Raw genomic sequence first — 14,067 nt, 5'->3', positions numbered from 1 at the left:
CTTTGGAGATCACTCAGCAAGGACTAAGCAGGTGCTGATGCACATACTTATACTGGTACTTCCTCCTGTTACTCATGTAAGGACAGTGCCTTAAATGTAGCATGTCTAATTTTGGCAACAGTAGATACATTATATTATAGACCTGGAAATTACTATAAATGCTGCACTTCTGAAAAATCTACTTAAATTACAGGATAAAAGAGTAAAAGTAGCATGTGCTAGTACCTGGTTCTTATTTTTTATGTTTAGTACAAAAAGCAAGATCACAATTGCTCCTGGCTAGTCCACCAAACATTTGAATAAGAAAGTGTTTTGAGATATAGCTAATTAAGAGAATGCAGTTAAAGAAGACTGAATTATTTTCTATACAGAAACATGAAGTGATGCAACTGAAGGCATTAATTCAAACAATTTACCTAAGTATCATTAACTTGATTAGCAGAAGTCAATATTCAGAACTAAAGCAGCTTTAATTTGTTTTATCTTAATTTACTTCTCCAGCAAGTGGCCTCTTCAATCCTGAACACACATCTGTAATTTTTAATCTGATTTGAGTCATCCAGTTTAATGGTTATTCTCTTAGGTATTCATGTCTCCTGAATAACTGAAAAAAAGGAACTTAAAATACTGATAAATACATTTTAGCTGAAGAATCACTTGTTAATGTTACTAGAGGAGATAAAAAACCATTCTTCTCCTAAAAACAATTAGGTGAGAACAATGTACACTGTATGCATTTTCTACATTTATAAAAATCCAGTGATAGTCATGGGTCTGAAGTCTTTGTCAAGGTACCCTGATTTTTAACATGGCAATATTGTTATGTCACCTGAGAGGCAAACATGGAGATGATCATCACTTATACTGGTATGATACCTGTAATCCCATATCTATAACATTATAAAGGGGAATTTGAGTGGAAAGAAAAAGATATTAAGTGAAGCACACAGCACTAAGCAATAGACAGTGATGTAATTAGGAAGAGAATGTAGAGTCACTGCTGTTCCTAACTTTTACTGACAGACATCAAACTTCCCATAGCAATTGCAAAAACTGTCTTACAACATCAATTTACACAACAGAATGTAGACTTTCATTACCAACAAACTGTCTTAAGCACAGATAAACTCTGGCTCTTTAGTCAGTAGTTAACTTCTGAAGAAGGGGAAACGAAAAAAGAAAATAGCATTATACCATCAGAGACATCACTAGAGTGTGGCCATATTTGCCTATGCATTTAAACCTTTGACCCTGAATTAATTAGTTTCCCTCCACTGCAAGATCAGTTATTTCAGAAAGATACTCACTATGGCAGGGAACAGTGGAATTTATACCTGTAAGCAATACAGGCTATGCAGCAAGAAGATCAGTCCACAAGTTGTCACTCAGGAACTCTGGTCACAGACCAGGATCACAATGTGTTAAGGTCGGCAGAGATACAAAACCACCTCAGTGCACCTGGCTCTGATCACCCATTTCAGCATACAAAGACTTCAAGACTTGTATCCAAACTGTAGAGACCACTGCAAAGGCACCATTGTGAAAATGTATTTGTTTTTGCAGAAAGTTGCACATACTCAAAAGGAAAAAATCCAAGGCCTCTGAATTGGTAGCATTAAGGAGATAACAGTAAATTGAGATTACAGATTTCAGATTTGATGGAAACTTAAAAGAACCAAAGTATAGAATTTTATTTTGTTCTACACAATACCAGGTAATACACTTTCTGGTGTGAAATACTTGGTTGAAAGTTGCAGCTTAAATAATTTGTTCTCCCATCCCATTGTACATATGACCTGCTAAGTCATCAAAAGAGGAAAATTAGGCTGAGAGTTAAGTGACTATCCCTCCCCATAGTTATTCAGTTAGCTTGAAAAGGAGCAGTATCTGAGGCATGTTACTTGGGGAGAATAGACTTTATTGCAGCAATTTCATAAGGCACGATTGCTCTTCACAGATGTGTCTTTTGTAATTCCTTCACTGGAAAAGCCATTTGTTAATAGCAACTAAAAGTACATCTTAATGAAGAGAATATGTGATTGATAAAATACTTAAAAAAACAACTAATAGTCTGAAGACTTAAAAAAATCCCTGAAATATCTTAGGGCACTTGAGCAAGAGCCTGAAGTCATGTAAGACACAATATACGTACAGCAAATGCAAAAGGAGAGTAAATTCCTCTTTTGCCCCACATGTTGACACCTGCAAGCCAGGAGTGGCTTCACACCACAGAGCTGAAACTCAAACCAAAGCAGTTACTAATGTTTCCACTGCTGAAATCCAATCATAACAGAAACTTACTCACTTCATGCACCAGAAAAAATTGTCTCTGTGAGAGTTTTTTTGGTTTTGTTTTTTCAAGGCAAACATTTGAAGTGAGTAAGAATTCACAGTCTCAACTTTCAATGCAATTTTCAAATCAAGCTCTTACAAAGATGGGTCAGTGTTGCCTTGTCCTCTTCAGAAAAATCTCATGCATGTAGTCCCAAAATCTTCCCTGATGAGACTCATTGCGATGAATCATAGCAGTGAGGGCCTCACCCTGATCAAGGCTTTGCCAATAATCCTGCAGCCACATTTCTTTCCAACTGAAACAAAAAAAGAAACATCATCACAAATAATTAACAGCCCCAAATTAGTCTGCAGCTGTAATAGCACTGAAACCATGTTTTTCTTTCCCTTAAGATGAAAACAGGCCCAGAGATGGTCATAACAAAGAATGTTGTTAGTGTGCCACTGTGCTCCAAGTCATTTAAAGAAACTTGCTTTGAAAATTCACTGTAGCAAATATAAGTTCACTTTTAGCTTTACCACATTCTAGAAGTATCAGTATATACTATCACTATCGTGTTAACCACAGAGACTAAATTACTAATTGCAGAGAATAAAAACTTCTATTATAATAAAATTTATCACAGAGTACTTATATTATTTTGAGAGTAGATTGTAGTGACTGACCACAACCTGACACATACAACTGCCTGTTCTACAGCTTTCTTCCTTAAGCTTACTTGGGAGTGAAACCCAGCAGTCCAAATACAAGTGAAGCTGTAAGCATAAGGATTGAGAAACCAGATCCCCACATATACAGCTAAAGGTGTAATAGTGCTCCAGCTACATACACCTACACAAAGAGAGATTCTGATTGCAGCAGCATTCTGAGAATTCAGCATATTTATCAACCCTAAAAACAAATTACATCTGGGAATAAAGGTTACAGAGCATGCAAATGTGTAATGTAACCTTACTGTAACTGGGTATATGCTCTAACATAAACTCCTTTGTTGTCCTCTGAGTTCAGAAGGCTCCAGAACCACAAGTCACAATGTGTTTATAGTCAGACCCTGCATGTTGCATACAGTCTAGCACTTGTATCCCCACTAGATCTGTGTCATTTTTTCACAATAATGTTTTTCTAAACTAACAAAACACTCCACAGACTGGCTCAGTAGGCATTCATCTAAATTGATCACACTGTTAAATAACATTACTGTCAAACTCAGACAAAAATATGGGTATGCTTAGCTAATGTTTTGATGGCAATTTTATGCTATTATTACACCAGTTAGAATTACAAGTAGTCATGTTCCATTTTGCAAATAAAAATGGGTAAAGCTTAGATGCTTATCAGATAGAAACTACTGTATTTAACAGGAGATGCCCACGATCATGCCTTGGGAACTATGGACACATATCTTTATAGAGTAAATAGCAGCGAATGTAAAAGCTTCCCCTGAACAATTTTTCCAGACACATCTCATGCCTACAGATGAGGAGAGTAACAGTGAGACACGGAAACTTCCCTGGGATGAAACTGTAGCTTGAATTATGGACCAGCTGTTCAAAACTCCCTGCTGATGACCTCTGTGAAGAATGATGGAAGCACCTGGGTCTGCACATGGCACCGGCAGCAACTCTGTGTGTGCCTCCACAGGTACTACTCTACTGCCACCTGATGCTCAAACAGAAAACCTACGGAGCTGGATCTCCTATGAACTCTCCAGAGTAGGGTGATGCACAGCACACTACAAAGAAAAAAGCCAATCTGTTTTCTCTCCTGCACAGTCCTCTCCTAAATAAGTGGCATCCTTGAACACAGCCAGAGTTCTGTTGCACAAAACAGCATTAAGTCTTGTATTCTGGGTGAGCCTAATTTCTGCTCTGAAGTCTACAGGAGTCAACCAGGCCTGCAGTGAACATTGGGAACCCCGTTGTAACGCAGTACTTTGTAAGGAGTTACAGAGCTGCTTTTGCCTGAGGGCTGCCAAGTGCTTTACCACCACTGTACTGAAAAACATCCCTCTCTCAAGCAAAGAGGCTAAGATAGACAAAGGATAACCCCACTGCCTGAGGTAACAGAGCATTTTAACAGAATATCCTGAGTGTCACACTCGACTTGAACTGCTAGCACTGCTGTCCAAGCCTCTCGCTCAGCCTCAGCATTACACAGTATTAGCAGGACCCCCTACACCACCCACAAGACATAATACAAAATGTAACTGGAGAAGTAACAAGAACTCCTTTAAGTACAAAAAGTTATTAAAGTTACAGCTCTTGTTACTTGAAGCTTTTTCTCCCTTCAAAAAGCATAATATTGGCACGTTACCTGTCTCCACCAGAGAGGTCTTCAACACTTCCAAACCCGGGGGTTGGCATAGGACATCCCATGTGCTTGAACTGAGCTATATGAGGTCTGGGAGCTGGAATTTTTCCATGAGATTTCTTGTGTTCCTGTTCCTCTTTGACCCGGGTGTTCTCCTTGTCACAGATGAAACACTCAAAGCCATTCAGGTAATTGGGGAGAGTCATGTCATTCACACCCCACTCCCGCTTCTCCAAGCTCTCTAGCAAGAACTGGTTTTTGATTCCACCAGCATTTTTATACTCTAGATACTTCAAATATTCCTCTCCATTCTTGTCCAGGAAATCCAGATACTTTGCCAGCTCTTGGGGGCTGTCAAAATCATCTATAAGAATGATGGAGAGGTTGTTTGGCATCCAGTCCCGCACAGCTGGGGAGCCTCGATACACTGGGACAGCACCCAAGTGCATGGGACGCCACAGCTTCTCTGTCATGTAGTCATCACATATGGCATTCTCCAAGGCCAGATGGAACTTGTACCTGGCAATAAAAGTCATAAATTCAGAATCTTCTGTAGTGGCTGTAGAAGTGTCTCTCAGTCGCTCACTGGGGAGCTCACGGTTATGCAGGCATTTACCATAGGAGTCAACCTAAAATAACAAACAGCATCTTTACAAAGTGATTTGTTCCCCCGGAACTTGTTTTCAGACCTTGTAGTTCTTGTAAAATTCCTAACTTGGATCAGTTCGTAGCTATGTTAATTTAGCTTCATTTTCACTCCAAGGTCTTTCTCTTGAGATTATTCCTAGAGTCCAAGTTCTACAAGCTTTAGAGAAAACCAAGTGCTGAGTTCCAAAAGCAACATTAGCCACACTACAGACTGAGGGGCAAGGGGAGCACGCAGATGCCACCCAAAAATGTATTTCTGGACAAATCAGAAACTGACAAGTAAAGAATAGCATTTGACTCTATGTCAGTTTAAAGATTCTCTTTCTACTTAAGAGACATAGTGCTCTTCCAAACAGTTATTACACAGAGTTCCAGCCAGTCTCAGCAAGCTGACAGAATTTTTCCATTTTTTAGACTGAGAAAAACTGATACAGGGAGCTAAGAGAATACTGTCTAAAAATACAAGACAACATGCTTTAGCTGGAACCTGCACCATACTTTGAGAAGACAGTAATTTTTAAGAAATTATTTTGCCTTTGCTTCACTACTCAGTACATGATGACCTTACACAGTAACTTAATCATGACCAATAGAAACAACAGAAACCACTAGAAAAAAAAGTCTCTGGCAAAGTCTAAAAACAACTTTTTTTTTTTTTTTTTTTTTTTAATCAATCTAATATCTTTCACACTTTTTAAGAGAAAAAATGCAGTTTTTCCTGCTTGGAAAAACCATTATTTTACTTTATGAAGCTACTCACCATCAGCTGTACCATAGCAGTACAAGCCATCATAGAAACACTATGTAAGGAGCAGATTCTCACAACAGAGCAACCTGCCTTATAAGTTCAGTCCTGTACTTTCAAACGGGAGCGAGGCTTGTAAAGGGACAGCCTTCCTGTATGCTAACTTCAAAATCCAGAGATTTCAGCAACTTCTAGCACTTGATCCACAAGACCGAACTTATTCAGGCTTTGCCCAGCTTGCGACTGATCCCGATTGCGGCCAACTCCACATCTAACATCTGCATCAGGCCTACCTAATGACATGCGGTGTAGTCTAGATCACGCTTTGGGAAGGAATACAACTAGTTTTTCTGTCCAGCTTGTAGTCAGCATGCATCCCGTTATGATTCGTGTCTTGGCTAAAAACAAGGACAAACAAACCTCATTAAAACGAGGCGGTAGAGGGGAGCAGCCCCACGCCACAGCTTTCCCGTGCACTCAGCCGACCTACCTGGATGTACTTCATGAGCTCCCGCACGTAGCGGTCCCGGTCCGAAGGCACATCGCAGTGGGACTGCATGTACAACACGGGGCCGTAGCCCTTCCGCCGCCACGCGTCCTTCTCGGCCAGGGACACGGCCGGGGCCCGCAGGTACGCGGTGCCGGGCAGCCACTGCAGCGTGAGCGGGTAGTCGGACTCCCGGCGGAAGGTGGCCGTGTAGTTGAAGAGCCGAATGCCGGGCGAGTGCGAGAGCACGTAGTTGTTCATGGGGGACTCCTCGTGGAAGAGCGCCCAGGTCTGGTGGGGCAGGCGGGGCAGCGGCGCCTCGTACGCCCTGAAGTCGGTGCCGTAGAAGATGAGCGCCTTAGTGCGGCGGTGCCGGGCCACCCGCCGGCTCCGGGTGACGAGGCAGGAGCCGCGGGGGCAGTCGATGCGCTCCGTGTCGCCGGGGAAGTGCGGGAAGAGGCTCCCGCTCCACCACAGCAGGATGGGCAGCTCCTTGTTGCTCCGCGTGTCGTCGTTGCCGGGCCCCCGGTACGACGCGGCGGCGACGAAGGCCGCGCCCGGCGGGACGGCGTCCTGCGCCCACCCGTCCGCTCCGCACGGCTCGGCCGGCTCCTCCGCGGCCAGAGCCACCGCCGCGCTCCAGGCCAGCGCCACCGTCACCCACAGGCCCGCGGGCCCCCACCCCGGCCCGATGCCCCCCATGGCCGGCCCGCCAGCCCCGGGCCGTGCCGCGGGCCCGCCCCGCCGCCCCAGGAAGCGATGCTGGGCCCGCCCCCGGTGGTGCCGTCACGGGGCGGGGAAAGGCCGGAGGAGGCCGGACGGGAGCGGCACCGCCTTCCCCGCCGCTCTCAGCTCGGACTGTCAGCGCGCCTTTCAAGTGGCTCGGAGGGGCGGCGTCAGCCCTGCTGCAGCGGCCCGACGCGGTGACCTGTGCGCAGCTGCCTCCCAACCCCGCTGTACAATGGCTGAAGCTGCTGTGAGCCTCTCTGCCTCTGCCGCATCCATCTGCGCTAACACAGGGCCCCGCAGTACCTGCAGCTGACAGCGAGAAAGCCGCTGCTCCCCGAAGGCACAGCATGCCGCGACTGAACGCACCCGCAGAGAGAGGGCTCCTGGACCAAGCAAGCGGTCAGCTGTTACAAGAAAGAGCCCCCAGCTCAGCTCCTTCTGGAGACCATAAAGGGAAGGAACAGAAAACAACTTTTACTAACAGAAATCTTCTGTTTAGGTTTTTGGGGGTTTTGGTTGTTGTTTTGTTGGTTTTTTTTTTTTTTTAATATCTACAGGTAATTTTAAAGCTCCCTTGAAAGCTGCTTTTCTATACAAACCTTGAATAATTCCTACAGTATTAAAATATTCTGTAAATGGGAGAGTGGTTTGTGCTACACTATGTAAATCCAACAGACATATTCCGGAATTACCACTCAGTTGCTCATTTACATAATTGCTAAAAGCTTCACATTAACTTCTTAAGAGACAATATAATATTTATGAATTATCAGTTATAATACAGGACATTAGTTAGTATGGACACAAGGCAAAGAAGTATTTTCAGCTATGTTAGAAACAACTTAGAGAGGGAATAGTTTTCCTTTCCTTTGAGAAGTTAGGTGTAGACATTGCTTGGGCCTGCTCCAACAGCACCACAGTGTCCTCCACCTGGGCCCAGAGAGAAGGTAACAGACACGGGCTCTCCACAGCAATTTCCACAAGCATCAGAATGTGCTGCACAATTTACTCCACACAATAAATGTACAAGATCCACAAGGCCCATCATCATCACACCAGTTCTATGGCAGATTCTGGACATAATGTACATTCTATAGGAGAGGAATCTCAAAAATATTCGACAGCAAATTTAGTATTATCGGATATTTAGCAATGATTGTCTTGTGCTTTCATACAGATTTGTTATAAGGCTATCAGCAAACTGTACAACACCAATATCATGGGTACAGTCAAGATAACAATGCCAGTTCACTCTGAACTTTTATTTTTGCAATTAGCAACACTCCCAGCAAAAAACCCACAACCAAAGCCAACCCCCCCAAAAAAAAAAACAAACCCAAAAAAACCCAAACAAAAAAACCCAACAACAACAACAACAAAAAAAAAAAAACAAAAACCCAACCAATTCACCCAGGTATCTTTAACCCTGAAATATGAGCTCTTTTAAGACTGCTGAAGTCATTACCTCGACATTGTCACAAGGTAAGGGCAATATTTGCTTAAGTAGACCAAAAAACCCCCCACCCAATCAATGACTCAAGCTGTGTCAGAAAAAAAAAGGGAATTTCTTTGTGAAATGGAAGTTCAGACAGGGCAGAAAGTCCAAAAAACCAATCAGCTAAATAAAGGAACACTGAGATTAAACAGTACCTTTTGTCTGTTGACTCTTGTTGAATTTCTTATCATTCAGTGCGAATAACAACAACGACAAAAAAAGAAAGACTGAACTTGGTTAGCAGAAGATTGGATTGTAAAGGATCAATGAGCTAGACTTCAGCCCTTCCCATTTCCCCCCTCCCCGCAAAATACAGGGTTTGGAAAAATAAGCAGTGTTTATTTACTAACAATGACATAAAATACATCTTAATATATTTTTATTTCTTTACAAATTAAAAGATGCATTGGAAAAACAAGTGAAGAAAATGAAAGGTTCATTCATGATTTCATTTCCACCCCCACACCCCCCAATATTAATACTAGAAATTAGTATTTGTGGAAGTCTGTGGTTGCTGTGCATTATATTCCTGGGAAGTTCTTTTTTCCCCCTCTGATTAAAAATCCTCTAGATTTTTTGGTTGGAGGCAGTATGTGGAGTAAAAAGTCAGCCACATTCATACAAAACCGCTGAAAGTTCTGTCAACTACATCTTGAAAGAGTTTCTACATTACAATTTCATGTTCCCCTTTCTGTGTAGTGATGGGAGGGAAGACAAACTAGCAGCATTAGAAGAAAAATGGATTTATATACATGCTACAGGATATGGAACGAAAACCACAGCCAGATATTTTTCCGATCTTAACAAGGACTTTCCTATGAAATATCAAGCCCAGATAACATGTTCTCTAATCCATCCACATTCTTCCTTTCGCTTTTAGTGCTATTGGTAGCTTAAACTCCTGGGTACTGGAAGAACACCTGTTAAGTGTTCAAGTTAAAATATACAAGCCCCCTTTCAAAAGTAAATAAACAAAGCCCTTAGAATTCTGAATTTGATTACACTAGCTCCCTCTTCACAGGAGTCTTCTCATCCACCCCTGCAAAATGAAGCAGCAGAGCAGCCAAAGTGGATGGATTAATCTGTCTGAGGTATTTTAGTTTAACAAACAGGCTTATAAAAGGTTTTGTGCAAGCTGATCAGTAGACAGAATGTGGAGGGTATAAACATCCAGTAATGAAACTCTTTGCTATGGCCCAGGTGCTGTCAATAGCCGAAATCAGGTACTTGCAATACCTATTACAGTAGTCTAAATCTTAAGGTTTTGTATCCCCTTCCTTGTGTTCCTGGGTACAAAGCAATCTCAAATTCATGTCAGTATAAATCAAATTCCTGCTTGTTGGCTATGATTCACAAAAATATGGTTGAAAATGGCCACTTCCTTATCATTCAGTTCCTACACAGTCCCTCGTCACCTTGTTAAAGGTATTTTCTGCTTAAGGTTAAGAAGCTTTTGTTCCCACCACCATCTGACAGACAGGTAAACTCTGCAGGAGAGGTCATGGAACATGGATTGAGTAGGACAATACAGAGCCGTGCAATGAGAAGGAAAGGAGTCACCACACATGTCAACAGGAAGTACCGTCTCTACCCCTACACTGCTCAGAAGCTGTTGATTTTTGCCCACTTAACTACTGATTACTCCATTACAGTTCTGCACAGCAACTTATAGTACGGGGAAGATTGTGGAGAGAAGTTTGCCCTGCTGCCTTCCTGGCTTACCACTCATTTCATGTTTCATGGCTTTCTGGTTTGGACAGCCACATGATACATCTGTGCTCTGATAGATCATGCTTCTCTCTTTAAAGGAGACACAAAATACTTGGCTGCTCCAGCTCCCATCACCTGACCTGCCTCTTGCCCTCCCCACCTGTGCATCCTCTTCACACTTGGAGCATGCACACACACCCACACAAATGCACAGCAGCTACCAGAAGTTTTGAAGAGTTATCGCTTTTCACCCAATGTTGAATCATGTACAGTGAACTGAAAAAAACCCTACATTCATTACAACAGGATTAGCGAGCATGGGGTGGGGTGGGGGGTGAACTCCTGCCAAGCACAGGAAACAATTTAGATGCAAATAAAAGACCTGGTATCAAAGGCCTTTTTCTTTTTTTAGCCCTCACCAGGAAAATATTTCATCTCTCATATGGGATTGGGAAAGGTTGAAAGGATTTCTGCTAATGCAATGTGTATTAAAAATTATGGAATTGTACAGATTTCTATGTTGTCCTTTTTGAGGGCGCTGGGCCTTCTGATCAGGTCATTAGTGGAGACTGAAATGTCACTGCTGAGTTCTAGCACCACTCACTGCTCTAGCTCAGTAGCTGCCGAATCTCCTTGTGCATGTGACACAGGAAGTCCACATATGAAGCCCCCCCACTCAGACTCTTGTCCTCCACTAGAAAGTGTTTGAACAGCATTTCCAGCTTATCTTCTTGCTTCACAATTATCAACTACAAGAAACCAAACAAAACAAGAACAAAACCAACAGTGAGTAGCTATTAGAATTAATCTTCATGGGGAAAACAGAGCAAAAAGCTAAATGCTCAAAACTCCAAAGATAGCCAGCCAGAATCACAGCATATATGGCTTATGTGCTTTGACCTCTGTAACTTAGTTGGGCTAAGCCTCAATCCTTTCTAAACAGAAGGAAAATACCATATATGTAGTTCATATAGTAGTGTATTGTAATAGGTCTGAAAAAAGGCAGTTTTAGAACTATGGTAAGCACAAAACTCCAAAACTAGTGAAATTTGTTTTCAGATTCTTCAAAACTTTGAATAACATTTATGAGATTGTGAAGAGTAAGTTCAGGACTGCAGCATTACCAGGTATCACCAGACTCTACTTAAGAGGGAAGGGGATTTAAAGCTGTAAATGGGGGACATTTTTACCTTCATGTAGCGGGATCTCTGCCCTTGAAGCATATCAACAATAGACCGAACTTTCTTTGAAAAGGGGTTTTCCAAGACTGGCAGGGTACTCTGGAATGAAAGATACCCAATCCCCATTAGTCTTGGGAAATAGAGCAATGTTAAACAGAAGTCAGCAGTTTTGGCATACTGTAAAAGGGTAGAGAAATATCTACCCCCATCAGCATACAATCTCTTTGACTTTGACTACTTAGAAGAGAATATAACATGAAATCAGAATTAGACATCAATTATTTATTCCATTTAGATATCAACTGTTCTCTTCACTGTTAATGATATGACTTGTCAAATAAACCTAGGCAAAAGCATGCCTGACATGCCCAGACTATCAACATTTCACACATCTGTGCTTCTCTCATTTCTATTAATGAAAATGAAATGCTATTTTTTCTGCTGGCTTTCTCATAGTTTTAAGTTTTGTGTGACTATCACAGACTCTAGCTCCCACACTGCCATCCAGCTCACCAAGGCATTGCTAATTTGACTGAAGGATGACACTCCAAAGAGGTTCTGGATCAGGCTTTGCTGCACGTTGACTCCCACCCACACAAAGATGTTCAGCCCATTCTCCAGCAGGTAGATGTCACCCTTGGAGAGACGCTCCTCGGAGTTCCGAATGGCTGCTGGCAAGGAATCACTGTCAACATCTGCTTTGGTCTGTTTTACAGGGAAATAAAAATAAAGTAAAATAATAGTTATAAAAAAAGAACATTTTAGGAAGTCTTGAAAATTTCGGACACAAGGACACCAATGATTTTCTCATTTCTAGGACTCTCAAGAAGTAGTCACTCTTGTGACTGAAGTAGAATTTTCCTTAGTTTTCTTACTCAAAGTGACACAGAAGCAGTTCAGAGACTTGGTCAGCAAAAGAGAACACAAGGCTTCTGTGGAAAGACTCAAGTTCAAATACCACCCCCTGGAGTAGGAATGTAATCAGCTTTTAGTGTTATTCCAGCAACTATGGTAATGAAAAGTCAGAACAGTATTTGGAGTTACCTTGTAATAATGAAAATTACTACACAAAGTTGTAAGCCTTAGGACTTTTTTAAAAAAGACTATGAAAGGGTCAAAAGTGTCTTATTTGTTGCTAGTCATATGCTTACAGCTCAGGAAAAAAGTATCCTCCAAGAAATTCACAAGGTGCAGTAATGCTGAGCAAAATTAAGTGAAATATCCCAGATGGCAGATCCCCAAATACTTCTCAAATCACTTTCCCTTGCTAAAATATAAATGCCATTCCTTAAGATGAGTCAGTGAGACAACAGCAAGCCTCAAGTGCTAAGCAGATCTTGAATTACTCACCAGAGGCAAAAGCCTGGGATAAAAGAAAACATTAGTTTCAGCCACGTCCATGGATGTCACTAAGTGACGGATGTAGGCACGGTCATCCGTTGTGACCTCTGGGCCGGGCTGAAGAACGTCACTCTTCAACACACAGTTCAAGTACACAGGAAGCAGCTTCATGCATTCAGGGAGGATGAGCTAAAAGTCACAAGCAGACAGAAGCTGGTCAGCTGTCTCGCTGAATAAGCTTATGTTTGACAAAAAGAGACTTGCGTGAACCAACAAAGTGTGGTACAGCCATGAGGAGTAAAAGCTGATAGTCTACTTATATCATGGACTGCAAAAGAAACATAAAACCTTTCCCTGAGGCAGGCAGTGCTCCCTGGGCTCCAGACAGATGTCCAAGAAGACATTCTCAACTATAATTTTACTTGTAGTAGTGTATCTAGTTTCCTGAGTCTCCTCTTTGCACATTTCTGCTGAGGAAAGGAATTGACTTTTTTTGAGCAGGCTAAGAAGAAGCTGTCATCACTTTTTAATTTCCAAGCCTGAGATTCAAGTGAAAGCCCTGGAGTTTACCTGGCCAGCAGAAGAGGGACTAGCACAGTTCTTTCGATAGCAGGCTAGGATCTGGGCACACTGGTTGATCAGTGCATCTCGTACAGTCTTCACTGGACTACTCAGGACTCCACGATATGCTGCACAGAGAGAGGAAAGAGACGGACTGCTGTCAAGTGATTGCTCAAGAACACCAAAACCCCAACACTACTTCCACAAAGGAAATCTAAAGAACTATTGTTTATGGAAGCCTTTCTTCTTCCCGCTTCAAACTTGTAGGAAAATGATGATAAATTTTCCTTCATTTTAATGGCAATAAACATACACAACTCTCAATCTCTGTTGGATTTCTAGGCTTTTACTGCAAGCTAGAAAGGGTAAATAGGGTACAGTGTATGACATTTAACTCATATGAACAAGGGCCACCATTTCCTATTGTGAAAGCAAAATTCTGCAACAGTTAAGGAATGAACTAGAACAGCCCAAAAACAAATACAAGGATGAATTCAGACAGCTGGCAATACAAAATGTTATTAAAAACATTTGGAAAATAATCTGTATGAAGAATCAGCCTACACC

At 42.1% G+C, this 14,067-nt stretch overlaps 2 protein-coding genes across 5 annotated transcripts in view; both read right to left on the bottom strand.

The window, feature by feature from the left end:
* Positions 1–1,666: 1,666 nt before the first annotated feature.
* On the bottom strand, positions 1,667–7,227 carry POFUT4 (protein O-fucosyltransferase 4). Its single transcript, XM_054637003.2, has 3 exons — positions 6,487–7,227; positions 4,607–5,232; positions 1,667–2,588 (listed from the first exon to the last, which is right to left on the bottom strand). The coding sequence occupies exons 1-3, from the start codon at positions 7,183–7,185 to the stop codon at positions 2,441–2,443; spliced, it is 1,473 nt and encodes a 490-aa protein (XP_054492978.1). The 5' UTR covers positions 7,186–7,227; the 3' UTR covers positions 1,667–2,440.
* A 959-nt stretch (positions 7,228–8,186) lies between these two features.
* SEC24C (SEC24 homolog C, COPII component) overlaps positions 8,187–14,067 on the bottom strand; it is a 37,843-nt gene continuing 31,962 nt past the window's right edge. For all 4 annotated transcript variants that reach the window (XM_054637109.2, XM_077183213.1, XM_077183214.1 and 1 more), the window contains 5 exons: positions 13,510–13,628; positions 12,949–13,128; positions 12,112–12,303; positions 11,608–11,697; positions 8,187–11,166 (listed from right to left, as the gene is read on the bottom strand). In XM_054637109.2, the coding sequence (XP_054493084.2) occupies positions 11,026–11,166; positions 11,608–11,697; positions 12,112–12,303; positions 12,949–13,128; positions 13,510–13,628 (722 nt within the window). In that variant the 3' untranslated portion in view covers positions 8,187–11,025. The remainder of the gene's footprint in view (positions 11,167–11,607; positions 11,698–12,111; positions 12,304–12,948; positions 13,129–13,509; positions 13,629–14,067) is intronic.

Source organism: Agelaius phoeniceus, chromosome 9 (genome assembly GCF_051311805.1).
Source record: "Agelaius phoeniceus isolate bAgePho1 chromosome 9, bAgePho1.hap1, whole genome shotgun sequence".
Taxonomy (NCBI): domain Eukaryota; kingdom Metazoa; phylum Chordata; class Aves; order Passeriformes; family Icteridae; genus Agelaius; species Agelaius phoeniceus.
The sequence above is the reverse complement of the archived record's forward strand: the minus strand, read 5'-3'. Positions and strand labels throughout refer to the sequence as shown.